At 39.5% G+C, this 27,238-nt stretch overlaps 2 protein-coding genes and 1 pseudogene across 10 annotated transcripts in view; 2 read left to right on the top strand and 1 right to left on the bottom strand.

Annotated features, from left to right (window-relative positions):
• Positions 1-568, bottom strand: part of TCEANC2 (transcription elongation factor A N-terminal and central domain containing 2) — a 35,842-nt gene extending 35,274 nt beyond the window's left edge. Inside the window, exon 1 of one of the 2 annotated variants that reach the window (XM_019837057.3) lies at positions 412-568. The gene's annotated coding sequence lies outside the window, so the exon portion shown is untranslated. The remainder of the gene's footprint in view (positions 1-411) is intronic. The other variant, XM_003990126.6, reaches the window with a different exon arrangement.
• TMEM59 (transmembrane protein 59) lies at positions 250-27,238 on the top strand. 8 transcript variants are annotated; one of them, XM_045035881.1, is made up of 9 exons: positions 784-807; positions 5,165-5,197; positions 6,193-6,298; positions 8,283-8,377; positions 11,074-11,226; positions 12,775-12,856; positions 13,669-13,753; positions 17,122-17,230; positions 26,596-27,238. In XM_045035881.1, exons 3-9 carry the CDS (start codon positions 6,283-6,285, stop codon positions 26,749-26,751), a joined length of 696 nt encoding a protein of 231 aa, XP_044891816.1. In that variant the 5' UTR covers positions 784-807; positions 5,165-5,197; positions 6,193-6,282; the 3' UTR covers positions 26,752-27,238. The 8 variants fall into 8 exon arrangements, with proteins under 8 accessions (XP_023114496.1, XP_023114495.1, XP_044891816.1 ...); XM_019837052.3 differs by lacking the exon at positions 784-807 and adding an exon at positions 903-1,171; XM_019837053.3 differs by lacking the exon at positions 784-807 and adding an exon at positions 904-1,171 and having other exon boundaries at positions 13,672-13,753.
• Positions 20,405-25,358, top strand: LOC102901620 (annotated as a pseudogene).

The raw sequence follows: 27,238 nt of genomic DNA, 5'->3' as shown, positions 1-27,238 counted from the left end.
CTAATTCCTGAGTTAGGAGGTGCCTAGCTTCAGAAGTGCACGCTGTGCAAGAGATTCCAATATTGGGCCAGGCGTTGAATCTGGTGACTTCCAAAGCCTCTTCCAACCTAGGTGAAGTTGAGGCAGGATTAAAAGTTCCACCGAGTTCCGTGAAGCTCTATTAACAACTATCTCACCATAATCACAATTCCAAAGATCCCCCTAGTAACCTGCAACTAACAACCACCTCCAGATCTCAGCAGGGTCCTCACAACAAGCAATCATCTCCAGGTATTGCTCGGTGATCAAAAGACCCTAACCAGGACTGTCGTGTTGTGGATCCCCCGGCAAAGGGAAACACCATCTTCCTCTACCCTCAGCACTCAGGGGCCCAGCAAGGGGAACCCAACAACGGTCTGACGTGAAACCCACCAGGAAAAGCAGTCCTGCCAGCAGCTGGACCCTTCCAGAGCGCACCCGCTGAGGACCCAAGCCTGGGCCGTGGGGGTGAGAATTAAACCGACGCTTCCTTCCCAGACCGTGGTTTCTCGGAACTGGCTCCGCCACCCAGCGAAGCGTCTCCGAGCCACAGCAAACCACATTCCCCAGAATGCACTGCAAAGGAGCCGGTGAGGCCCGCCCAGGGCGATTGTAGTTCTCCGAGATCAACTTTCCCGACCCCACCGTGCACTGTTAGCCAGAGGAGAACTACATCCCCCAGCGTACCCCGCGGAGGGAAGGAGTCAGGGAATGCCGGTTCGTTCTAATACTCGCGATGGTTGGATCCATCTCTTCTTGCCAACCTAAGAGAAGATCGTAGATTTGGAGGTGGGGCGGAAGGCGGCAGTTTCGGGGCGCGGGGTGGGCTCAGGGCGGAGCTGAGGAGACGGCGGAGGCGGAAGCGGCGGCCTGAGGGGCGGGGAAGGGGCTGGCCCCGGAAGGCGGAGGAAAACCTGAAAAGAAAACAGCAACAAGCTGAGCTGCTGTGACAGAGGGAAACAAAATGGCGGCGTCGAAGGGGAGCCTCTGGGTCAGGGCCCAACTGGGGCTCCCGCCGCTGCTGCTGCTGACCATGGCCCTGGCCGGAGGCTCGGGGACCGCTTCGGCTGAAGCGTTTGACTCGATCTTGGGTGATACGGCGTCTTGTCACCGGGCCTGTCAGTTGACCTTCCCCTTGCATACCTACCCCAAGGTAGGGCCCGTCCGAAACGGGCTACAACCCTCCCCTGGTTGCCCATCTTCGCTCTCCCGCACATCTGTCAGCTCTGGGAACCTGGGTGTCGAACCCACACCCTTCAACCTCTGTCTCTCACCTGTGTGCTCCTGTTTTCTTCCCTAATTCTACCCCACACCCCGCTCCTGCTGTAATTAATGGGAAGTTTGTGCTGCATCTACTCTATAATATGGGCTGGGGGGACTCAAAGATGAAAAAGACAGGACTTCTTTCTTCTGGGAGCTTGCGAGGCGGCTGGGGAGGAGGATATGGATGATTAATGCAGGGTCTTCACCTTCAACGAGCTTAAGGGACGGTCGCGGGGGAGGAGCAGATATGCAAACCCACAAAAGATGAGTTCGTAACCCATGTTTACTGAGCGCTTCTCCGGGCTGGGAGCGCACAGTCTGTTCTGGGAGTCCGACAAGTAGACAATTCCACTGTGGTATGAAACGTATTAAGTCAGCCCTAGGAGTTGTGAGACGCCCAGGAAGGGCTTTCTGCTTGTGTTGAATTACTGCGTGCAAGACGCTGCCACTAGGGCTTTGGGATGGCTTAGAGAAGAAGCAGTTAGGTTTCTGCATTCAAAGAACGTAACCGTTCAGTGCAGAAGACAGGGGGAATTTGTGGAGCGAGTATAGAAATGAGACTGCTCTGGGGCGGCGGGGGGGGGGGGGTTCAGGGTCCCAGTTTACGGAGGGGAGTGACCCAGCTTTCACTCCTTGTGCACCCGTCTGTGATGCCTTTCCTTTAATTCCATCCCACTCCTCAAGTTGTTTTTCTCAGTTTAGGAACTCTGTTTACTCGACATGGTCAATTGCGTGGCGACTCCCCACCCTTTCCCATATGTAATTTTGGATCTATGCTCCCCTCCCCCCACTGCTTTTTTTATGAGCTTTTGCTCATGTTTCTGGCTTTTTTCTCCTTGTTTTCCCTTCATCTCTTCTGTGCTGTTGGCTTTACCGTGTGGCTAGCCCTGTTTGCTCTCTCAGACTACAAAGTGACCATGAGGACAGGGTTACTGAAGTTTAGGATGTTTCTTATTGGCAAAATACTTTCAGGTCTTTGAAATGAAAAGCTCTAAATGCTTTCACTTCCCCTATATCTTGTTTACTGCAGGATTTTACATTGCATGAGGATTATGTTTTCAAGAAAAAGTGTGGGAGAGATTACCCTAAAGTTTTCAGTCAGACACTAATAGAGCAATCAAGAGAGAAATGAGAAATTCTGACTTCCAGGCTTAAATCAGTGTGTACTGCCCCTAAACACATTACTTTCTTCTCTGCTTATAAACCTCTCATCAAGATTGAGGAAACTCACTAATATTGATTTGGCCTGGCATTGGGCGGAGACTTATTTTGTAACCTAGTGTTTGGTTGTGGTTTTTTTTTTTCCCCCCTTTTTGAGCTTTTCTTAGCAAACTTGTAGTGTGACCCAGAATGCTGGGAGAGTAATTAAGTAATAGAAACATTTCTGGAAACTTCAGGTACTTTTATAATATCCACAGTTTAACAATTTTTAACAATTGATGTGATATCTGTAAGTCATTTTTGCTTATTTATTAAAGCTGTTCTCACCAGGAACTCTAAGTCGTCTGGCTCCCTGTATGTTAGATCAACTTAAAATCTATTAACTGCCTACTCTCTGTGAGCCAGTGTGATGAGGGAGTTATACCCATTATCCCTAATTCTCACAAGCATGCAAAGTAGGGCTTTACAGTTGAGGCTCTGAAAGGTTAAGTGACTTGTCTAAGGCCACATAGCCAAGAAGTAGTGGAGTAGTAGGAATTCAGTCCTAAAACTGGCTACAATGTGCTGCCTTCTATTAGTAAAGTTATATTTAAAATTTTTAATTTACTTCACTGATTTCTGTTGGCCCTCTGAATTGTTGTGCTTTGCAGTTCAGGAAAAAGCCTTGTGTGTTACCAGAAATGAGATGAATTTAGAAGCTCACATAGCCTTTCTAGTCTGGTATGTGCAACTGGAAGATAGGGTTATTTTAATGACTCTTTTTCAGAATTAATTATTTGTTGCAAGAAAGTAGAACACTTGACCTGTTTGTAAGTAATTATTTCAAAATTACTATGTAGTTACCATTTCACTTTCCTCAGCAGTGCAATTGTGTCATTTGTCTGGATCCAAATAGGAGAGACCTATGTTAACAACAAAACTAATTAGAACCAGCTTGGTCATTTTTTGTCGTTGTTGTTTAGTGTTTGTCTTTGAGAGAGAGAGTGGCAGGGGGGAGGGCAGAGAGAGAGAGAGACAGAATCTGAAGCAGGCTCAGGCTCTGAGCTGTCAGCACAGAGCCTGATCCAGGGCTTGAACCCACGAACTGCAAGATCATGACCTGAGCCGCAGTGAGATGCTTAACTAACTGAGCCACCCAGGCATCCCGTGCAGCCTGGTCGTTTTTAAACAGAGTGGGGGCTCTGGAACCATATAAACCTGGGTTCCATTCCCAGCTCCACTTTTACTGTGTGTTTTTGCTGATCAGTTAACTTCTCATGACTTCATTTTGTCAGCCGTAAAAAAACAAACAAAAACAAAACCCTCACACCTTGCAGAGCTGGTGTGATGATTAAAGATAATGTATGTGGCACTCTTATCACAGTGCCTAACAGATGACAACAGGTAGTTATTTCTTCTGCTATATGTCATAAAACCCGTTTGGTACCTATAGTATCAGTGGTGCTGAATAATGAGAATAGTTAGCTCGACTTAGCTCTGGGAAAGAAAATGTGTATATTCCATAGATAGCATCATTGAAGTGCCTTCTAATTATTTATCTGGTATTTGTTTTGGTGGGGAGCACCATTTCCTTGTGCTCTAAATCAGAGGAGATATATTTTAGATTAGTTTGCCAATAATTTGAGATACATAGAGCATGAAATATTTACTTAGAACAATAATATTATGTAGTACATGAAACACTTAGTTGGAATAAGGATATGATTCTTTTTTTTTTTTTTAACATTCATTTATTTTTGAGACAGAGAGAGACAGAGCATGAGTGGGGGAGGGTCAGAGAGAGAAAGGGAGACACAGAATCCGAAACAGGCTCCAGGCTCTGCACTGTCAGCACAGAGCCCGACGCGGGTCTCGAACTCACGGACCGTGAGATCATGACCTGAGCCGAAGTCAGATGCTCAACCGACTGAGCCACCCAGGCGCCCCTGGGATAGGATTCTTAATAGCTACCGACTGAGTACCTACTCTGTGCTGGATATTGTATAATACTTTAGGTGTTAGCATGGTGCCTGGCACATTGTGGGTACTCGTTGAATATATTATTGTTGTGTCTATTTATTAGATAGTATGGCATAATATTCATGGTATTGTGGATATAAAATATATAATCCCCATCATAAGATTGATTCAAGAGTATTGTCCCCAGCTTACAACCAAAGAAACTGAGACTGTGAGAGAGATTGTCACCTTCCCAGGATTGTACAGAATAAGTGGTGAGGCTGAGCTTCAAACCAGGACTGATTCTTGGACCCTGGCTCTTTTCGTCATGCCATACTCCCTTTTGAAAATGGGACTGGAGGGCTTATTGGCTTGGTTTAACAAAAGAAAACATACCTGAAAATGAAATGGCATGCAATATAGCTCCTACTAATGAGCTCAGGCTTCCTCTGCAATATAAGAAAACGTGTACTCCAAATACGTAAGAGAATTCTTCCACTTTTCCAAAGCTGCAAAAGCTACTCAGGTATGAAATTTATCTTAATTGTTAAAATTCTTTCAGTTTCGCCTTAACAGTAAATGCAACTAGAACCGAGGTCCAAATATATGCCACCTTCAAAGTCATCTGATAACAACTGCTTAATATTAGACTGCAGCCATCTCTTCTTAATGGATTGTTGCTGCTGCATAAATTTTACTGATCCTTCTACTGGAAAGAAATGCATACCTTTGTGTTCATTGGTTGCTAACTGGTATATGCACATGCTGTTTGCTTCCTTATTAGGTGCCTGCCAATTTGTACACAGTGGATCACACAGTAAGTTGAGGGGGTTCCCCCACATGTACTGGTTTGTTTCAAATACTGTATATATTTCCTCTAAGAAAAACCTATTGAAGACATCATCATTAGTCTTATTAAGCAGCTAACATTTTCTGGTAATGAAAAATCTACCCTGTCCTGAGCTCCCATAGATATACAATGATGCCTACAACCGTTGTTTTGTTTTAAAAATCTGTTATGATTAACACTACTACCGTTTACTGAGAACCATTTGTGTCCCAGCCACTATACTAGGAATAGCTATCTTCCAGCATTGTTGAGGGGTTTGGAGATCATTTATAGCTATTATCCCCTTTTATGATGAGAAAACTGAGGTTTAAGTAGGTAAAGTAACTTCGGCAGCATCACTCGCCCAGAGGATTTTAGTCCAGGTCTGGCTGATCCTAAAGGCCTTTCTCATATGCCACACTGTTGCTCTCGTTTGTGTTTTCAGTTAAAGTAAGCCAAGTTTCAATAACCCTTTCATGTAAGCATTTTTATAGCTGTGTGCCTCACTTTGTGGGGGCCTTTATGACACTATTTGCTCTGTGAAGCCAGTCATACTACTTTTTCTTGAGAAGCCTGATGATTTGTATAAATATTTATGTGGCAGAAGTATGCTATTCATCCTAAGGTACTTGCTCACTCATTTCCACCTCTGCTAAATTTCTGATGATGTCACTGTTGTTTTTATCTCCAATTTTTTTTCCCCATAAAATGTGACCTTGGAATATTGGAAAAAGGTGATACTTTTACCCAGTAGGCTTTTTTCTTGGGTGTCACTTTTAAAATAAGAAACTAAAGCCTCTTTATATGGCAAAGGTCTTGGGTATCAATCACCTGGCTCCTATCATATTTCTTTCAGTTATAAAATTTTATTGGACCGTTTATAATAAACCCTACTAACTTTGCTTTCTTTTTGACCTTCTTTTCCCTGAGAGAAAAGTACTGTTTTATTTTTTGGTAATCCTCCTTCTTTTTGAACTCCCTAGGAAGAGGAGTTGTATGCATGTCAGAGAGGTTGCAGGCTGTTTTCAATTTGTCAATTTGTGGATGATGGAATTGATTTAAATCGGACCAAAATGGAATGTGAATCTGGTAAGATGCTATGCTAATGATATCAGCAATATATAACATTCTGCTTTCTTTGGGTTATGTTATGCTCTTTATGTCTTTTCCTCAGAAAATGGCAAGCATATTGTTTAAACTAATTTTGTGCATATTTTAATTATTATGAAGTCAGAGTTGTAGCAGCAGCTGCTAGAAATTTCACGGGCTTTAAATTTCATCTGTAGGAGTCCCCGCTGTAGGAAAGTAGAGTGTTCCTATGAAACCTTTCATAAGCCACAATGGCATAAAGCAAAGCAATTCCCGTTAATTTACATGGAAAAATTTTTGAGTGCTTTTAGACCCAAAAAATAACCTCTCTTAGGCTTTTCTGATACTTTAGGACACATCTTGCTAACGGATGCACAAAATAAATCAAGATAAAACACAGATGCTCACACAGTTCAGAGCCATGGTGGCCTGACGCTGAGATGCTGAGCGTAGTTCCCAGGGAAGGAGGTTGGTGGTGCCGCTCTTGCTGCTTGAGCGTGCGCTGCCTCTGTGGGGCTCACTGCGGAACACTTGCTGGACGCTGTTTTCGCTTTCTTTTTTGAAAAGCACAAATCCTCTTTTGATTTCTTTTGGTTAGCAAAAATAGCTATGAACTTCCGAAAAGTAGGGGATACTTCTGTTTGTTGAGACAATATTTATTTTGTACTATGGATAGGACACCTTTGTTTAACCAAGCATTTGGTTTAAATGCAGTAGTAATTACCCTTCTCATAATTCATCACTACCTTTTCAGTGGATAGTATAATTTTCCAAAGCCTTTCAATCATAGGCCAGTTAATTTAGCTCCAAGTTTTTGTTTTTTTTTACTGAATCAGGCCTTTGACTCACTATTTAATAGTGTATTCTTTGTGGGTCATGCCGATAAAAGAAGTAACCAAAGTCTTTGTCATCTCTTAAACCACTGTTTTTACCTTTTGCTGAAAGAGATGTGTTTAATAAAAGAAGCCTGTAATCGAGACAAAACTGACATTTAACTTTTTAAAGAACTGTAATGGAATTTTCTCCATTCATTACATCATGCTGTTTCCTCAGTGTAGCAGGAAGTACCTCTCTTCTCCCTATCACTGTGCCATGACTCCTATCCAGTCTCCTTGGTATCATAACCTTACTTTTTATGGCTCAGTCTCCTAACTGGCCATCTTTTTGTTAGCTTAGTGCAGTTCAGTTTATGATCTAACACCTTTGAGAAGTATATTACAAATGCATGACTGGGTTGGAAAGAAATAAAAGATTGTTATAGTGGTAAAGTGTTCTATGTCACAGGAAAGAAATGGCTCTAGTGAGCTAAATGAGAGGGTATATACTCATTTCAACTTCAGAATCCTACTATAGAACATTTTCTAAGTTCAGTTTCTCAGAATTTAGGGTGTTAGGCTGATTGCTTTGTTTTGTTTTTCCTTGCCGTGGGAATACCCTTGATTCTCAGCGAAATGATCTAATTCTTTACAGTAATATCATACATCTGTGTCGATCATTAAAATATATTGTTTTGTTCAACTCCATGAAGTAGGTGATGCTATTTCCATTTTAAAAATATAGAAGTCAATAGTTGGAGAGGTTAAACAGCACAGGCCAGGTCACATACACAGCCAAGAGTGTATGGAGCCAAAACTTATGCCAGACCAGTGTTTTTTCCACTTTACAGCCTTAGCTGTGAGGATTCCCTTATTATGAATGTTATCATATAGCCTGAGCCTGAGTGTGTAATCAGTAGATTTATACCCGAAACATCAGACACGTGAGAGGTAGAAGATATGGGGTTTATTAACAATAATATATTTGCTACTATTACCAAATTTGAGAATTCATATTGATAAAATGCTTTTTAAGTATAAGAAATTTTTATATAAAATGCCAAGTCCCTTCTTTTCTATCCTTCCCCCTTTTCTTTTCTTCCTTCTTTCTCCTTTTCTTCTTTCCTCTCTCTCTTTTTCCTTGTAATTTGACTGTTTTTCTCTTACAGCATGTACAGAAGCATATTCCCAATCTGATGAGCAATATGCTTGCCATCTTGGTTGCCAGAATCAGCTGCCATTCGCTGAACTGAGACAAGAACAAGTACGAAACAATACTGCCTTTCAAAATTGCCTGCTTAAATTGCACTGACTTGTATTGAAGTGTTTATCGCCCACTTGATACTATTTTAGTGTTATATTTTATAATTAGTTTTCAGCAAACAAATTGTATGTTTGCAAATAGAAAACTCAACTGCATAATTACTTTTGTATAATGCTTTACTGTTAAAAGTTCCAAAAGTTCTGTTCACATCCATAATCTCTTTTGTTTTTTCTCTCGGTCCACTATATTATCCCCATTTTGCATATGAAAAAACTGAGGCTCAGAGAAGTTTATAGTTCAGAGTCATTTTTTTCCACCCCAACTGCCATTGCCTTACTTCCTTAAATCATCATTATTTCTCATCTGTATTACTAAACTTCCAAACTATTTTCCCACTTTACCCGCTTCTAGTCCATCCTTTAGTCTTTGTTCAGATGTTTATTTTCTAAATGGAACTCTCATCATGTTATTCTCCTATCTTATATTCTTCAGTACCAGTACCTCCCATTACGTACAGGAGTAAGTCCAAACCACTTATCACAGCCTGGCTCCTGATTTCCTCTCTTATGTCATCTCTCTTCCCCACCCCTCATACTCTGTCCTCCAAACACACTGGAAAAAATTTGTTCAGAGGAAATATACTTACATGGTAAAGAACTCAAAAGGTAAAAAGAGTATGTAGTGAAATATCTCGTACCCCTGTATCTCTTCATCATTCAGTTTTTCTCCATTAATGTAGCAAGTGTTACCAAGACAGGTATTTTATGCATATACAAGGAAACAGATATTCTTTCTTTTTTTAAAATACAAGTATACACAAAGAATGTCTAATCATTCTTTTTTTTTTTTTACTGCATAATCCATTATAGATGTGTCTATTTAAGCAGTCTCTTATTTGGAAATGTACCTTGTTTCTAATCTTTTTCATTTATAAGCGATGTTGCCTACTTTGCACATTTATACGAATAGAATAAAACCAGTCGAATTGCTGAGTAAGAGGTATCTGTATTTTTAATTTTGAGAAATAGAGCAAAATTGCTCTTTGTGGAATTTTACCAATTTTTTAACTCAAGGTATAATTCACATACTATAAAATTCACCCTTCTAAAGTATTTAATAGTTGTTAGTATATTCACAAAGTTATGCAACCATCATCACTGTCTAATTCCAGGAATTTTTATCACCCCAAAAAGAAATCCCCTACCCACTCCTTTCCTCCTTCCCCCCTTCCCTGACTCCTGAAAATGTACCACTTTTAAGGTAGTTTAAATTTATGTTTCTCTTATTATGATTAATGTTAAACATGTTTTCTAATTTTTAAGAGTCGTTTTTTTTCTCTTAATTGTATACGTAGTGGACAGTTCTTAATTTTTACAGTATGATGAGTTATTACGTGCTTCTGTTTCTTCTACTCTCCATCCTTCTATTGAATCCCCTTGATTCAGGGCAGGTGTCATTCCCTGTGTGAAGCCTTAACCACTTCTCACTCTGGTTTGGGTTAGGTGCCTCTCTCCATATACATGTATTACCCTATTTTTAACCTCTGTCCTATATAGATTACACAGATTAAACACAGGTGTACATTGATGTATAAAATACACATGGTCCCTGATATCCTAAAATTTATAATCTCTGAATACTTGTTTGGTGAATTAATCAATGAAAGATTTCACAGCTATTAGTGGGGAAATTGGATCATGAATATAGGTCTTTTGATTCTAAAAACTGATCTCTTACCCCGTAATGCCTCTCTTGAAATACAGCAGAACGAAAGCTATCTCTAGAGTTCAGCAAATGGTATCTCATACTTGTGCTCTAGAGGGGCCCACTGCTGCTAATAAATAAGCAAAGAAGTCAGAACTGGGGGAATGGGGACATGAAACCAATTAATGTTAAAATGAGTAGCTTATATATTAGGAGCTGAATATATATAGCCCATAAATACTCCCCTCACCCTGCCCTATTATCAGATGTCTTACATTTTATGCATATATTCTTTTGATTGATTTTTTTCCTTCCCCTTTTCCATCAGCATTCATTGCAGAATGATTTATTTAAAATTTTTTTAATGTTCATTTATTTTTGAGAGAAAGAAAGTGCATGCAAGTGTGAGCAGGGGAGGGGCAGAGAGAGAGAGAGAGAGAGGGAGACAGAATCTGAAGAGAGAGAGAGAGAGGAGAGAGGGAGACACAGAATCTGAAGCAGGCTCCAGGCTCTGAGCTGTCAGCACAGAGCCCAATGCAGGGCTCGAACTCACAAATGGTGGGATCATGACCTGAGCTGAGGTCAGATGCTTAACTGACTGAGCCACCCAGTCGCCCCTAGAATGATTTATTTTACATGAAAACATCAAAGATGAGGATGGTATAATTTCTCCCTCCCCCTTCTATCTCTTGAGTCCTTGCTAATCCTTTTTTAATCAAATCTTAAGATTCTCCAAAATGTATTTTGGGACCTAATTCAAAAGCCTGATAGAGGTGACAGGTAGTTTATATGTGTGTTTGGTGATAAAGTAGCCTGGGATATTAAGCTTTATCACAGTTAATTTGCATAGATAACTAAGAGTTTAATGCTAGTAGAATCACTTCACTTTTTATTCTCTGTCTCAATCAGGATTTGAGGAATGTTGATTAAGTTTGTTCTCTTGAATATACATATATAAAAATAATATATGATTTTATTTTATTTTTTTGAAGCTCATGTCCCTGATGCCAAAAATGCATCTACTTTTCCCTCTAACTCTGGTAAGGTCATTCTGGAGTGACATGATGGACTCTGCACAGAGCTTCATAACCTCTTCCTGGACTTTCTATCTTCAAGCTGATGATGGAAAAATAGTGATATTCCAGGTAATGACTATGCTTCATAGATTCATCTAAATACTGACAAGAGTAAATGTACATGTCTTAAATGAATGTCTTGGCATAGCGCCATATACATCATCAAATAATAATTACTAATTTGACCTACATTAAAACATTGGGCATCAGGACACAGTGTGACTTACTCTTCTGTCTACCCATTGGAAGCCTGTGGAAGCCCCGCTGATCCTTATCTAACAAGAATTCTGAGTCTTTTAAATGTTATAGTGGTTAAATTGATGAAATGAAACCACTAGATATGAGAGATAATAATAAATATACTTTGAATGTAAATAATGGCATGTCTGTATATCACATACGGATATTAAAGAAAAGCAATATGACATAATTTTTAGCTTTTATTATAGTGCTTTTTCTCATAATTCTTGTAAGAGCTTGTTAAAGAAGCATATTGCCTCCTAGAGAAGTAACTTTTCTCCTACCTCATTATTTACCATGTGATGTGATGATAATAGCTGCTTTTCTTGAAGGTTCTTAGGTACTAGGCATTTACATATATTATCTCAAATCTGCATACCTTCCTGAGGTTGTATTATCCCTATTTTATTGATAAGGAAACAGTCTAACTTTTTAAGATCACCCTGTCAGTAGGTAACAATTAGACTTAAGACAGGTCACTTTTCGCTCTCAGGCACATATCACACCCTACCATGCTATCTTCCTTTTAATTTGGTACTTAAATTCCTCAAATGTACCACAAACTATGTTGTGGCACTTTACCCCATGTAATAAAGTAAACCTTTTAATATTGCTAATAGAATGGCTCACTGTAAGGCTACCATGTAATTTTTAGCACTATCCTGAGTGTTGGGTCCTCTGTACATAATTTGGTAATAAGTAAAACACAGAAGGACTTTTTTCTCTTTAAATTTGTGAATAAGTTCTGTGTCCTAAAGCTAATTAGCTTTTAAAGCTTGAGTTGAATGTGAGAGTAGAGCCCTCATTCATTCCTGATTGGATGTGAGATTAGCTTTGTTTCTTTGTATCAAGTGTAACTACAATGGAGAAACCCCCACTCCAGGGGGTCTGTGCTCCATAGAGGATGTAAAGTATGGAGTGTTTAGCTATAATGTATGAGTTACTCATACTGAGGGAAGAATGGAATGTTTCAGATGAGAAAAATAGAGATAATACTAGTGTAGCCCAAAATTTCAGCAGCCTGCTAAATTACTCTTTTTTCAACTAGAATTAGAACTCATTTTTGCAGGGTATGATATTTAATGCAGTATGTTGTCATTTGTCCCTGCTTTTTAATTTTTTTAATGTTGTCAGAAAGTTAAACTGACTAGATACTTGATGATGCCAGAAATCTGTCTGTTTCTTTGCAAGGCACTCGATCTGATGTTTAGGAAGTGCAATTAAAATATATTGTGGTAAATGTGTTTTATTTTTTATACCATACTTCTGTTACTTTTTCTCAATTCGAATGTTTATACAGATGATGTGTTATAGAACTTGTTACTTAGAAAAGCATAAGAAGTACAAATGGCTTAATTGCTTTCATTATCATTTTAGTCTAAGCCAGAAATCCAGTATGCACCACAGTTGGAGCAAGAGCCTACAAATTTGAAAGAATCGTCGCTAAGCAAAATGTCCTGTAAGTTTTATTTCCAGTAGCTTGGGATAACAACATTAGCAAATCTGGTTGTGGTCTGGAATTAGTTGTATGATTATTCTTACACTAGTAGAAAGTGAACAAATAACTCTTAAACAGTGGTTCTCAAACTTTAGCTTGCATTAGGATCTGGAGAGCTTGTTAGAAAAGATTTCTGAGCCCCACTTCCCAAGTTTCCAATTTACTAGATCTGGGATAGGACCTGAGAATTTGCATTCCTAACAAGTTCCCAGATTTTTGTTGGTGCTGCTGGTCAGGGGATCACACTTTGAGAACCAATAGTATACAAACATGTAATTGGCTTTGAAGGATATTTTGACTATAAACTAGTAAGATACTGTGATACTTTGTAATATGCTAACCAAACAGTGAAATCAGCCCGAAGGTGTGAGTTCCTGTTCTATTTACTTTTAGACTAGAAATAAATTTTAACTTACAGGAATATAAAACATCAACCTAAAGCTGAGCTCACCTTTTAAAATGTACTGGCTCATACCTTATTTTAGATACTGATTTAATTAATTTTATAATTATTTTGTAATTAGAATTAAACAGAATGTAATTAAACAGAAAGCAACGTCAGTAAGAATTTGGAAATAAAATAGGAAATCCATAATGTGGTAGAATATCCATTTGGTTTTTAATGTGCCGGAGGAACTTGCATTCATTATCAACGTATCAGATTACACTTATAAAAACAACTGGGTGTCTGTACAGTGAACGTATCTACGGGTAGTCATCTGAGGCTAGCTCTTGGGATACAGGATGTCATGAATTGTACCTTGTTATTTCAGCAGATCTGCAAATGAGAAGTTCTCAAACACATAGGAACTATCTTGAAGATGGAGAAAGTGATGGCTTTTTAAGATGTCTCTCTCTGTACGTATTCCTGTTTATTTATATGTAGAGGAGATAGAATCTGGCTTGTAGCAGATGCATTCCTTTTTATTATTTTAAAATTATATTTGGGGTACCTGGGGGCTCAGTCAGTTAAGCATCCACCTCTTGATTTCAGCTCAGGGCACGATCTCCTGGTACGTGAGATCGAGCCCTGCATTGGGCCCTGCGCTGACAGTGCAGAGCCTGCTTGGGATTTTCTGTCCCTCTCTTTCTGCCTCTCTACACTCGTGCGCGCACACACTCTCCCTCTCTCTCAAAATAAATAAGTAAAATATGAAAAAATAAAACTATACAAGCTACTCAAAAGTAAAAAAAACTTTTTTAAAACCCTTTTCCTACCAAACTTGTACTTTGGGATATTTTAGTTTGTTTAAAAGGTAATAGACTACTGTAATAAAACCCAAGCAGGTAGTTTTTTTCACAATACCAAAGCATTTTTGTTCTTGTTAAGATTCCTTGATTTATTATGTTAAGAAATGTGCTTCTCCAGACATTTAAAATAAGCTTTAAAATATGTCTGAATGGTTTGGGGTTGGATTTTGTTTTTATCTACATAGTCATCTGGGGCACCTGGGTGGCTCAGTGGATTAAGCGCCTGGCTTCGGCTCAGGTCATGATCTCACAGTTTGTGAGTTCGAGCCCGACATCGGGCTCTGTGCTGACAGCTTAGAGCCTGGAGCCTGCTTTGGATTCTGTGTCTCCCTCTCTCTCTCTGCTTTTCCCCCACTCATGCTCTATCTCTCTCTCTCTCCTTCAAAAATAAATAAAAACATGAAAAAAATACGTATGCTTCTTCTCCTCCATAGAGTTCTGATGTGAGCTCTCCCCCTATATCCACCTCCATCCCTCCAAAAATAAAAAAAATAAAAAAAATAAAGACAGTGGCCTGGAGCACTTACTGATAATCATCTACTCACCAGACAAAGCATTTGGTAAACCCTGCCCTCACGGTGTGTATACTCCGGTATATGCTGTTCTGTCTCAAGTGTAACACTGCAGTAGTTAAACTGCCCACTTCTGTCATTTCTTACAATAGAAATAGTTTCTCGACAGGTTTTGTCAGGTATCAGTAGGGTTATTTGGCACCTAAAAATTAATACCTTTTACCAAATTCTTTAAAGACTGGGTAAGAAAATGGGGCTTTAACTTTAAATTTTCCCTTCCTTTCATCTCTAAACCTGCTTTGGACCTTGGCAGAATATGGCAATTTTTCCTCTCTCTAATATTTAGGATCTTTGTTGTAGTTTGCTGGTCTTAGGAAACCTAAGTAATCACCTAATCTTGAGTTACAGCTTATTCTCAATAGTATACTACCTGGTAGCTTATTGGTGACTTACACTCTTTAGCATTTTATCATTGTATTTCATGTAGTTCTTTTAAATTTAACATTTTAGAAGTAATTTTGTAAATGTTTAATTTATAAAAGAAGTAACTTTATAACTAGAGTTTTAATGCCTAGAAATTTCTGTGCACAAACATGAATTATAGTATTCTACATTTTAATAAAAAATACTCTTTTTTTTTAATGTTTTCCCCCCCTCAGTGAGCTCATTTGGCTCTTAGAACAGTACACTGTGATAAGTAGGTGGGTCAGAGGTGAATTGCCCACCCCTAAGGTTATATATACCCACTATGTTAAAGTTCAAACCTAGCTTTTCTAAACCTACATCTTTTACTTGTCCTGTTCTGCTATAGTTGTCTTTTCTAAAGGGTCATGCGTTTTCCATGATGAATGCAAGATCACCTGGCCAGTCAGTGGAATCTGGCTCTTGACTGCAGTGCTTTTTATTGTACTGTATAGCTGTTATGGAGGTACCCTTAGCTTCTAGAATGGAAGTTGAGGTCAACTCATTTTTCCACTTGCCGTTTCTTCTCAAAGAGTCTATTGTGTACCAAGAACCGTGTTAGGGACTTTGAACCTAAAGAAAGAATTTCAGTCTCTGACTCTATGGAGTTCTCAGGTCTAATATGGTAGAGACAGACATGCAAACCGTCAGCAGTGGTGATTGCTGTGTATCACATACACATACACATCTCTCATATACAGAATACAAGGAATATACCTTCAAAGGGAGGATTGACAAAGGAAATAGAAATAAGTCTTAAATAATGAATAGAGAGCTTTGCTAGTTGTAGCAGATTTAATTGTTTTTCCAGTTATGCTGGCTTCCTACTAAATACATAAAGTGTATTACTATGCATTGGAGAGTCAGGAGAATCAGGGATTTGACCAAACCAGGTGGACAGGAACTAGGTAGGAGCAGGCAAGTAATCAAATCTAAGTATTAGGAAGAGGCTTCTATGTGAAGGATAGAAGATCAGATTGGAGAGCTGTGGTAACTCCCGAACAGAAGAGAGAAGAGATAGTTGAGAATCTGTAGGATCGTTTTATTGTGGAAGTTGAAGAAGCAGATTGATTGTACACTGAGCCCCTGTTTTCTGGCTTAACTAGTTGTCACTAGAATCCAGATATCAAGTATATTCTTCTCATTTCGTGGAAGGAAATTCCTTAGTACTCGGGTTAGGGCTGGGATATGTAAAGTGGGTGTTTTTTTTTGTTTTTTGTTTTTTTTCATGAAAAATGTTGTCTACTGTTATCTTTCTAAATTGGAATACTTAAAACATCATATAGACGTTCCCTGCTTTTAGATGCAGTGCATTTTTCAGTGTCCACCTCTTTTGCCCACACACAGTGACTCCACATACCTTTTCTTTAGCATGTTCAAGTGTTGGCAAACCATCAAGTAAATGGGTTACAGTGGTGAGTATAGACCTTTATCAGGCAGTATCAGATGAGCACAGATGTGAAAATCAGACTACCTGCCTTAAGTATCAGTTTATTCAGAACTGGACTACTAGATATTTAAAAATAGCTTGACTTTTGTTTTTATTATTGTTTGGCAAACAATAGGTCAATTATAGAAAAAACTTCAGTTGCTAATTCTTGTAACTGGCCAATTTTATGATATTTTAAACGTAAGAGAAATTTAACTATCTCTTTACTAAGGTATGCTATAATGGGTACAGAATGTCTCATAATAGATGCGCTTTTGTAAATTGGTCCATGGGTTCGAACCCAGCATTGGGCTCTGTGCTGACAGCTCAGAGCCTGGAGCCTGCTTCAGATTCTGTGTCTCCTTCTCTCTCTACCCCTCCCCCACTTTTGCTCTCTCTCAACAATAAATAAATGTTTTTAAAAAAAAATCTAACAAATAGTTTTAAAGGTAGTACATGTGAAGTTTTAATTGTATTATTAAACTAAATACATCAGGTTGATTGCCTTTAATTATTAAGAATCTCCTTCTTTTTACATTAGGAAATTTTAACATGACTAACTTGTTTTTCAGTAACTCTGGATGGATTTTAACCACGACTCTCGTCCTCTCGGTGATGGTACTGCTCTGGATTTGTTGTGCAACTGTTGCCACGGCTGTGGAGCAGTACGTTCCCTCTGAGGTAAATTTAATTCCAGCCCTTTGGCCGTTTGAAGTATGAGCCATATGATTTACCGTTTTGAACGCCTTATTTGTTAACTAGAGGAACAAGGCCTCTCTGTTAATGGAATGAGAGAAGATTAGGTGGTTTTAATCACACAGATGTGTGTCGGCACCCATGGAAATGGCAGGTTTGCAGCAGAAGAATCACTGTTCCCAGTGCTCTGCGATGCTACCAGAGTGACGCATATGTTGGCTGGTTTGAGTAAGGTGTCTCTCTCTTTCCCTGGTTTTTTGAGCATAGAGAGAACCTGGTGATACCAGTTTCTAAGGTGATATGTAAGAAGGAAGACTTGTAGAACTACTTAAAATTTTAAATTAACTGCCACAGATGTTCAGCAGGAATTGCTGCTTTAGAAGTGACATGGCTGGAGTATTTGGTTTTGAGTTACTGTGTGCTGTTACCTAACCCTGACAGAGGTGGAAGACGATTGTGACTTCCTTGGTAATTAAAATTTAACTGGCCCAAGAAACCTAACTGTGTAAAGGATTTTTGTTTGCGGAAAAGGCTATAATTTGGTGACTCAACTTAGCTTTCAAGAAAAGAAAGTTATTTATGTGACTGTATAGAGAATAATAATGTCTGTTGACATCAAATCCAACTGAAAGAAACTTTAGTTTTCCTGTGCCTCCAAAGTGTAATAGAAAAAGACTTAAAAGAAGAAAGAGAAATTAAAATAGAATCGAATAAATAGTTAGGATGTGCCTACCATGGTGCTTGAACAATAATAGCCTTATCTGAGTAGACTAGAAAGGTAGTTTTTAAAGATAGGTTTTATTTAATATAAGGTTACACATGAGTAATGATTACGATATTTCATATTTTTTATTAAGATACTGTGTGATACAAGCAGCTAGAAACTGGGACAGGATAATGTTGGTAACTAACATTTGTAGAGTTCTTTAAAATGTTCAAAATATTTTCATGTATCTTCTATGTCTAGCAATACACTGGAGCAGGTTTTCTTACCCATTTTGTAGATGAGTAAACAGGCTTACAAAGTCTAGGTAACTTTCCTGGATTTGCACAGCTATGAAAATATTGAGGCTGGAATTCAGCTCATGTCTTTTGACTTGCGACTCCTGTTTTTTTTCCTGTATACATACCACCTTTCCCATGGCTAATAAGGTGGCACAAATAGGAAACGTATAAAGTGTCAAGGAAAGCACAGTCTATGTGCAGAGATTGTCAGGGAGGGCTTTTGGATAATGGGGGTCTTGACCTGAATTTTGGAAAATGGCTAGTAAGGTATAGGTTAGCAGAGAGAGGAGGGTGGGTAATTTTCCCAAGTACAGGCAAGAATAAGCTGTCAGTGACGGACTGTAAGGAATTGACTTAATTAAAAGAACTTAGGAAATTAAACAAAATGAATAAAGTTAGGATTAGGAAGAACCTTGAACTGTGGAAGTATTAGAGAATGAGTAGATTTCTATAGAACTCATCTGTTTATGATATGAATATACTAATAACATCCTCTGGCTACATTATCTACATGTGTTCTTGTTCAGTTCTGTTGTCCATATTTTAATCATTTTTTTTGTTCCTGATAAAACCGAAATTACTTACGTAACATAGGAATGCCTTGGCCTGTTCCTTTAGAGCTGCCCCATGCTCTCTCTAAACCCTCGTGACAACAAAGCTACAAACCTCTATTACTAAATCTTTGTTGATCCCCACCCACCCTGTGGCACTTCGTTCCTTGCTTTTTGTATGTCAGCACAGCTCCTTCTCCTTACTCCCCATAGAGATTCCATAGAGATTGGTCTGGAATCCCCAAGATTCCATAGAGATTGGTCTGGAGATTGCCGGGAAGGACTGAATGGCTGGCCTCAGGCAGAATGTACTTTGTAAGTCCACCACAAGCTGGATCCTGGTCCCCAGGCCTGACTGACGTTGAACACTTTCTCGCAGACACCCTTCTAGGTGTTTTACCTGAATTGGCACATGGAGTCCTTTCAGGAACTCTGTGAGATGGCTGCTGTTATCATTCCCATTTCCCAGGTAGGAAGACTGTAAAAGAGAGTGTTTAATTTCCCCAATGTCACCTACCAGTAGTGGTGGAACCAGAATTTAAACCCGGGGAATCTGACTCCAAAGCTAGTACCCTGAAGTGTCTTTAGTTAGCCTGAAATCATAAACAGCAGAGTTGATTATGTGGTTCATCTCAGGACTGATCTCCCCGTGGGACCTCTTTGACACTAGGAAGATAGATACCACCCGGACCACGTGGTTCATGTTTTTGCGCCAGGATCTTCAAATTCTCTCCTATCCAAACAGTTCATAGGTGGACATTTCATAGTTTTTCCTCTCTTATCGCCTTATTTGACTTAGTGGAGATGACCGCTTCTCATCGTGGCTTTGGTTACATCTTATAGACCTGGGGCTCTTTCCCTCCCTTTTAGATGACTCTTGATCTTCTCTTCTGTTCAGGTGTTGTCTCTGCTCTGATAAATTTTGTTTTGATTGTATAGCTTTAATTCTGTGAGAAATTTTCTCTCCTGTTTTCCAAGTTCTTTGGGGAAACACCTCACTTGTTGCCACAGATGCCCCCACACGCTTGTGATCATAAAACCTAAGGCATCAGCACCACGCAGAGTCCTGTGGGCAGCTGGTATATTCCCCCCAGATACCTGCCATATGGATGTTACTTTCTCACCCCTCTCTAGAACTCTACTGCATATCCTTAACAATCAAATTATGGCTCCATCTTCAAAGGACCTGTGCTTTTCTAAGAAAATAGATTTTCTAGAAAAACGTGTGGAAAACAGCCGCTTAGATTCTCTGCTCTTGGGCTTTACTTTGTAATGCGAATCCAAACTTTGGCTAAGTAATAATGTAGTTTTAACTATTGTTTTCTCATTATAAAAATTGCATATATTTACTGTCGAAATTTGTAAAGTATGTATAAAGAAACAAAAAAGTCAGTCACCATCCAAAACTATCATGGTGTTTCCATTTTAGCAGATTTCTTTTCAGCACAAATAATTTTTAATATTGGGAAACCTGGGTGGCTCAGTCGGTTAAGCGTCCGACTTCGGCTCAGGTCATGATCTCATGGTTTGTGGGTTCGAGCCCTGTGTCGAGCTCCATGCTGACAGCTCAGAGCCTGGAGCCTGCTTCAGATTCTGTCTCTGGCTCTCTCTGCCCCTCCCCCACTTGTGCTCTCTCTGTCTCTAAAATAAATAAACGTTAAAAAATTTTTAATAATAATAATTTTTAATACGTATTGTTAATATTTTGTTTCTTGTTTCAAAATATCTCTGTCCCTGGTATTTGTTCCTCTATTTACTGTAAAAAAATAGCTGAAAACTTAGCACGAGAAAAATTACTTGGTTTTCTTGGCCAAAAGCCACCTATTTTAAAACTTTACTTTCATAAAGCCTTTTTGTTGATTTTATTATTGAAACACAAACTATTTCTGACCCCTCTCCATAGTAACAGGAGACTTCATTTTAAGTTCCACAAGTATAACTCACGTGTGAGCCATGTTACTTATATGTTGTTAAATTACTTACATATATAATCTTGTGTGTTTGTAGGAAATCTTAAGTCTGCTGAGAGTCTCTCTTCAGTACTGATCTGGTATCTGAGAGCTCAAACATGAAATATAAAAAGCTTCCTTTTCGGTCATTACAACAAAGCTTAAAATTGTGGTAAAGAGGTCAAGAGGTCTTAGAAACTTATGAGCAGCTTTGTTTTTCTTATTTAGGAAAGCTCTGTAATAATTTATCTTTAGCCTGCTTTGCACATAGTAGGTACTCATCATTTATCATTTGATTATAATGACCAGAAAGAGTTGGCAAAGAATTTCATTTGTTTGGTTGATCTTGAAGCAGTGTCATTTATAAAGATTTTGATTCTCTTTTCTCTCCTTTTTTTCCTATTTCACAGTTTTTATGTCATTTTTGAAATTTCATGGCATGACGCTTTCTCTTGTTGAGCTATCCATTTAAGATAAAGAGTCGTCATTCATAGTGGCCCTTGTCAGGAAGGTCAAACTTGACATGTGAGATCAGGATGTAGCAGTATTGGATTATTCATTCCTAGAGATCAGAGGGAAATTTTCTGTTGCAACAGATGGTGATATAGATGCTGTTCAGTGTTCCCATCTGTGTGCTTCCTTTTTTCTTATTTTTCGAGATCGTAATACTCTGATTTCAGGCGGTCAGTTAGAAAGGGTTTTATCTCTCTTGAGCAACTCCTGTGCAGCCTTGTTGCAGAGTGTGAGCCAGACACAGTCCCTGCCCGCCCTGGTCTGTAGTGCATGTAGCTTTTCTCCTTTATGGTGCCTGAGATAGTGTACCAAGAGTGGAGAAGATGGAGACTTTTGCCTTCCAGGCAGAAATTGCCTGATTCTAATTTCTTGTCATCAATACTTATTCCAACAAGGAAGTTTTCCTCTGGGAGTTGATCAGTAATGCTTCTGATGCTTTGAACCAGATTCACTATGAGAGCCTGACAGGCCCTTCCAAGTTGGACAGTGCTAAAAAGTTGAAAATTGACATCCCAGTCCCAAGGAACATAACGCTGACTCTGGTGGACACAGGCTGGCATAACCAAAGCTGACCTCATAAGTAATTTGGGAACCATTGCCAAGTCAGGTACTAAAGCATTTACGGAGGCTCTTTAGGCTGGTGCAGACATCGCCATGATTGGACAGTTTGGTGTTGGCTTTTATTCTGCCTCCCTGGTAGCAGAGAAAGTGGTTGTGATCACAAAGCACAATGATGATGAGCAGTATGCTTGGGAATCTTCTGCTGGAGGCTCCTTCACTGTACATGCAGACCATGGTGAGCCCATTGGCTAGGCTACCGAAGTGATCCTCTACTTTAAGACCGGACACAGTACTGCGGAGAGTCAGGTCAAAGAAGTGGTGAAGAAGCACTCACAGTTCATAGGTTATGTTATCACCCTTTATTTGGAGAAGGAACAAGAGAGAGAAATCATTGATAATGAGGCAGAGGAAGAGAAAGGTGAGAAAGAAGATAAGGATAATGAGGGGAAGCCAAAGACTGGAGATGTAGGCTCAGATGAGGAGGATGATAGCAGGAAGGACAACAAAAAGAAAATAAGACTTAGGAGAAATATATTTGTCAGGAAGAACTGAACAAGACTAAGCCCATTTGGACCATAAACCTGATGATACCACCCAGGAGGAATATGCAGAGTTCTACAAGAGCCTTACCAATGACTGGGAAGACCGCTTGGTAATCAAGCACTTACCTCTAGAAGATGAATTGGAATTCAGAGCATTGCTGTTCATCCCCTATTGGGCTCCTTTTGACCTCCGAAAGCAAGAGTAAAAAGAAAAATAACAAATTCTCCATCTGCCATCTGTTCATTATGAACAGCTGTGATGAGTTGCTATGGGAGTATCTCAACTTCATCCATGGTTGTGGTTGCCTCTGAGTACCTGCCCCTCAACATCTCCGGAGAATGCAGCAGAGCAAAATCTCGAAGGTCATTTGCAAAAGCATTGTCAATAAGTGCCTTGAGTTCTTCTCTGAGCTGGCAGAAGACAAGGAGAATTATAAGAAACTGTATGAGCCAATCTCTAAAAAGTTAAAACTTGGAATCCTTCGAGACTTGACTAATTGGCAACTCCTTTCCGAGCTGCTGCACTGTCACACCTCCCAGTCTAGAGATGAGGTGAGTTCTCTGTCAAAATATGTCTCTCACATGAAGGAGACCCAGAAGTCCATCTGTTACATCACTGGTGAGAACAAAGAGCAGGTTGTCAACTCTGCTCTTGTGGAGCAAATGTGGAAGCAGGGCTTCAAGGTAGATGACCGAGCCTACTGACTATACTGCACGTAGCAGCTCAAGGAGTTTGATGTGAAAAGTCTGGTCTCAGTTACCAAGGAGGGCGTGAGCTACCTGAGAATGAAGAGGAGAAGAAGAAAATGGAGGAGAGTAAGGCCAAGCTTGAGAACCTCTGCAAACTCATGAAAGAAATCTTGGATAAGAAGGTGACAGTTTCCAGTAGGCTTACGTCTTCACCCTGCTGCATTATGACTAATGCACTTAGCTAACATGGAACAGATCATATCCCAGGCGCTTTGGGATAACTCTATAGTGGGCAATAGGATGGCCAGAAAGCCCCTGGAGCTTAACACTGACCACCCCGTTGTGCAGACACTGCACCAAAAGGCAGAGGCACATAAGAATGATAAGGTTGTCAAGGATCTGGTGGCGCTGGTATTTGAAACTCCACTCCTGTCTTCTGGCCTGCCACTTGAGGATCCCCAAGCCCACTCCAGCTGTCTCTACCTCATGGTCAAACTAGGCCCGGGCATTGCTGCAGATGAAGTGGCAGCACAGGAACCCAGTGCTGCTCTTCCTGATGAGAGCCTCCCCTTGAGGGTGACGAGGATGCCTCCTGTGTGGAAGAAGTAGATGAGGGGGCGCCTGGGTGGCTCAGTTGGTTAAGCGTCCGACTTCGGCTCAGGTCATGATCTCATGGCTCGTGAGTTCGAGCCACGCGTCAGGCTCTGTGCTGACTGCTCAGAGCCTGGAGCCTGTTTTGGATTCTGTGTCTCCCTCTCTCTCTGACCCTCCCCCATTCATGCTCTGTCTCTCTCTGTCTCAAAAATAAATAAACGTTAAAAAAAAAAAAAAATAGATGAGGAGTTTCTGCTTGCAGAAGTTGTGCCCTCAGCATAGTGTCCCCATGGCTCTCCTAGTAGCCCTGAGTGGCTCTGGGCTACCTCGTTCCCTCTGCTGATAACCTAGTGGGTTTTTTTCCTCTCCTGTCTTTCTAAGGCAGTATCCAAGGGCCTCAAACCCTATTTATTCCCACATTTGACATTAGGTTTGGATGTATGCTGTGGGGGGTTTTGTTTATTTTGTTCAGAATTCTAACTGCAAAATAAGATGCAGTTTTCTACAAAGAAAAAAGGCTTTTAGAAGACTCCTAATAACATTCATGTTAGTATATCACATACATTTATGAGTAACTTGATTTGTGCCAAGCTCTGTTCAAGGCACTAGAGATACAATTGAGAATATTATGATCAAGATGGAATGATAAAGGCTTCCAAGACCTGGGAAGTAGAGTAAATATGTCTTAAACTGTAATAAGGGGGCACCTGGGTGGCTTAGTCAGTTAAGCATCAGACTCTTGATTTCAGCTCAGGTCATGATCTCGTAGTTTCCTGAATTCAAGCCTTAAGTCAGGCTCTGCCCCGTCAGCACAGAGCCTGCTTGGGATTCTTCCTCTCTCTCTGCCCCTCCCCTGCTTGTGTTCTCTCTAAAAGTAAATAAATTAAAAAAAAAAAAAAAACTGTAATAAGCATTATTTTTTTAACTTAAAAAAGACCAAAAACCGTGCTGTTCTGAAGTATTAAGTCTGATAAGAGTCAGAAAATCAGAAAACAGTGTAAATGCCACAGCTTTTAAATGCAAATTCTGTTAGAAACTGAGCTTGAGAGATTTAAGTAACTTATCCACGATCCCATAACTGGTTAGTGGCAGAACGAGGCCTAAAACCCAAATACATATTTATTAATTTACTTTTTAACTTGTAGAAGTAATAATGCATGTGAATTAAATTGTCTTCCTTTTCTTCACTTCTCAGATAAACCAGTTAATAGTTTAACAATTTTTCCAAGTAGCTGCCACTTTTTAATTTTATCTTCCATTTTTATTTTTGTCTTTGATCTTCTATTTTATCTTCCATTTTTTGTTTTATCAACTTCAGACATCATCTAAGGTCTTCCTACTGAAGAATGAGGAACTTGGTTCACTTATACTGTGTCCCACCTCACCTTGTCTCTCCATGCTCTTGTTTTTGTAATGTGAATTTTGTATACTTCTAGTGATTTACTTGAACTCCTCATACTTCCTTACCTTCTCCTTTCTTCCCGTAGTCTATCTCTCAGTTTTCATTAGTTATTATGACCCTTGACAATAAAATGTAAATATTAATTATTTATATATCCCTCTGTGCTTTTCTAATAGATTAGTTTGAAAAATTAAAATCCAGGGGCGCCTGGGTGGCTCAGTCGGTAAGTGTTCGATTTTGGCTTAGGTCATGATCTCATGGTTCGGTAGACCCCACATCAGGCTCTCTGTCAGTCCATAGCCTGCTTCAGATCCTCTGTCCCCCCCTGTCTCTGACCCTCCTCCCACCCACCCCCCCACCCCTACATGTGTGCTCTCGCTCTCGCTTGCTCTCTCTCAAAAATAAAAATAGGGTGCCTGGGTGGCTCAGTCGGTTAAGCTTCCAGCTCTTGATTTCAGCTCAGGTCATGATCTCACAGTTTGTGAGTTTTCGTCAGACTCTGTGCTGACAGCATGGAGCCTGCTTGGGAGTCTCCTTTCTTCCTCTCTCTCTCTCTCTGCCACTCCCCTGATCATACTCTCTCTGTATCTCTCAAATAAATGAAAACTTTTAAAAAATATTAAAAACATTAAAATCCAGTAGATAGCATTTACTATATGATTATGTAAATATGCAAAATAGAACCAAATACAGTGGTGATTAGAGTCACATAAAAGTAAATGTAAACCTGAATTACTTAAAATTTTCCCAAGAGAATCTTCCAAATATCTCTGCTTAATGGAACCTTTTATTGTTTTGTTCTAGCCTTCTTCTCATTTTCTAAGTCATCTCAACTGCTACTGTTTCTTGTATTCGGTGTGTTTTGCTTTCTTGAATTCTTTTATTTTGCTGGAGTACTTTCTTAAGTAGTTGTTTTTCATAAAGGATACTTGGATGGTAAACTTATCAAGTTAACACTTTTGAAAAGCTCTCTGTTGTACCCTTATATTTAATTGGAATTTGAGAATTCAGAGTAGTCACAAAATCAGTATACCTACTGGTTACAGAGTGTCCATATACTCCCATTCATTTCTTTGCACACATTTTACACTTTTACCCTGTTCTAGGTAGCTTCTTCCATGTGGATGTTTGAGATCACTGAAACCGGTCTTGGTCACTGCTTCAAGGTCTAAATGCCGTTAGGGTCGTGAAAGTTTCTCTCTCGCCGTGCCCCAGAGCAAATTAGCGCCTGTTAGTTCTGGGGTTTAAGGAGGCCACAGCATGTCAGATTTATGTCCACTGAAACCTGAGCAATTTTTCTTGATACTCAGTTGCTATACCTCTATGTATTTTAAGCTGGGACATGTGGAAAAGTTTTCTTTGGCCATCCATTGGGAGCTGAATCACTTATCAGTAACATTGAGTAAAAGCATTCTTCAGTCTTGAGGATGTCGGTAGAGTTTTTGTTTTTGTTTTACCAAATACCTGTAGATTAAATTACTATTTGAGGATGTACTCAGAGAGGTTCTTAACTATTGTAATACGCATTGATTTTCTTTTGCAGAAGCTGAGTATCTATGGTGACTTGGAATTTGTGAACGAACAAAAGCTAAACAGATATCCAGCTTCCTCTCTTGTGGTTGTTAGATCTAAAGCTGAAGACCATGAAGAAGCAGGGCCTCTACCTGCAAAAGTGAATCTTGCTCATTCAGAAATTTAAGCTTTTTTTTTTCTTTTTTAAAGTAAAGGGTAATAGACATCTAAATTTCCCTTCCTCATAGAGCTTTTAAAAATGGTTTCATTGGATATAGGGCTTAAAAATCACTATAAACTGCAAATAAAGTTACCCAGATCTGTGAAGACTGTATTTGCTGTAACTTTATCTGTAATTTCTTTTCTAGTAATTTAAGAGACAGATATTTGAGATTGCATTTTTATTTTACTAATATCTGTAGCTATTTTATTATTTACATTGTTTTTTGTTTTTTTTTCTTAGCCAAATTGTGTGAGTTGATCATTGCTCTTCCCCTCCTCCTACCATGATAGTATCTGTCGTCTTAGTTAATAAACTGCATACTCGGTAGGATTTGATGCTTCTGCTCAGAAATGGCCCACAAACTGTATTTTGAAATTTAGCAGGAAATGCCCTTTATGACACTACATTTTCAGTTGTATTGACTGAAGTCATTAAAATTTTATTTGAATAA

Source organism: Felis catus, chromosome C1 (assembly GCF_018350175.1).
Source record: "Felis catus isolate Fca126 chromosome C1, F.catus_Fca126_mat1.0, whole genome shotgun sequence".
Classification (NCBI taxonomy): Eukaryota; Metazoa; Chordata; class Mammalia; order Carnivora; family Felidae; genus Felis; species Felis catus.
Note: the sequence above shows the minus strand (reverse complement) of the source record. Positions and strands in the feature narration are given on the sequence as shown.

Coding starts and splice junctions, on each gene's coding strand:
- TMEM59 (XM_019837052.3), top strand. CDS start 983: ATGGCGGCGTCGAAGGGGAGCCTCTGGGTCAGGGCCCAACTGGGGCTC. Junction 1,172..5,164: donor CCTTGCATACCTACCCCAAG/GTAGGGCCCGTC, acceptor CTTCCTTATTAG/GTGCCTGCCAATTTGTACAC. Junction 17,231..26,595: donor AGCAGTACGTTCCCTCTGAG/GTAAATTTAATT, acceptor TTTCTTTTGCAG/AAGCTGAGTATCTATGGTGA.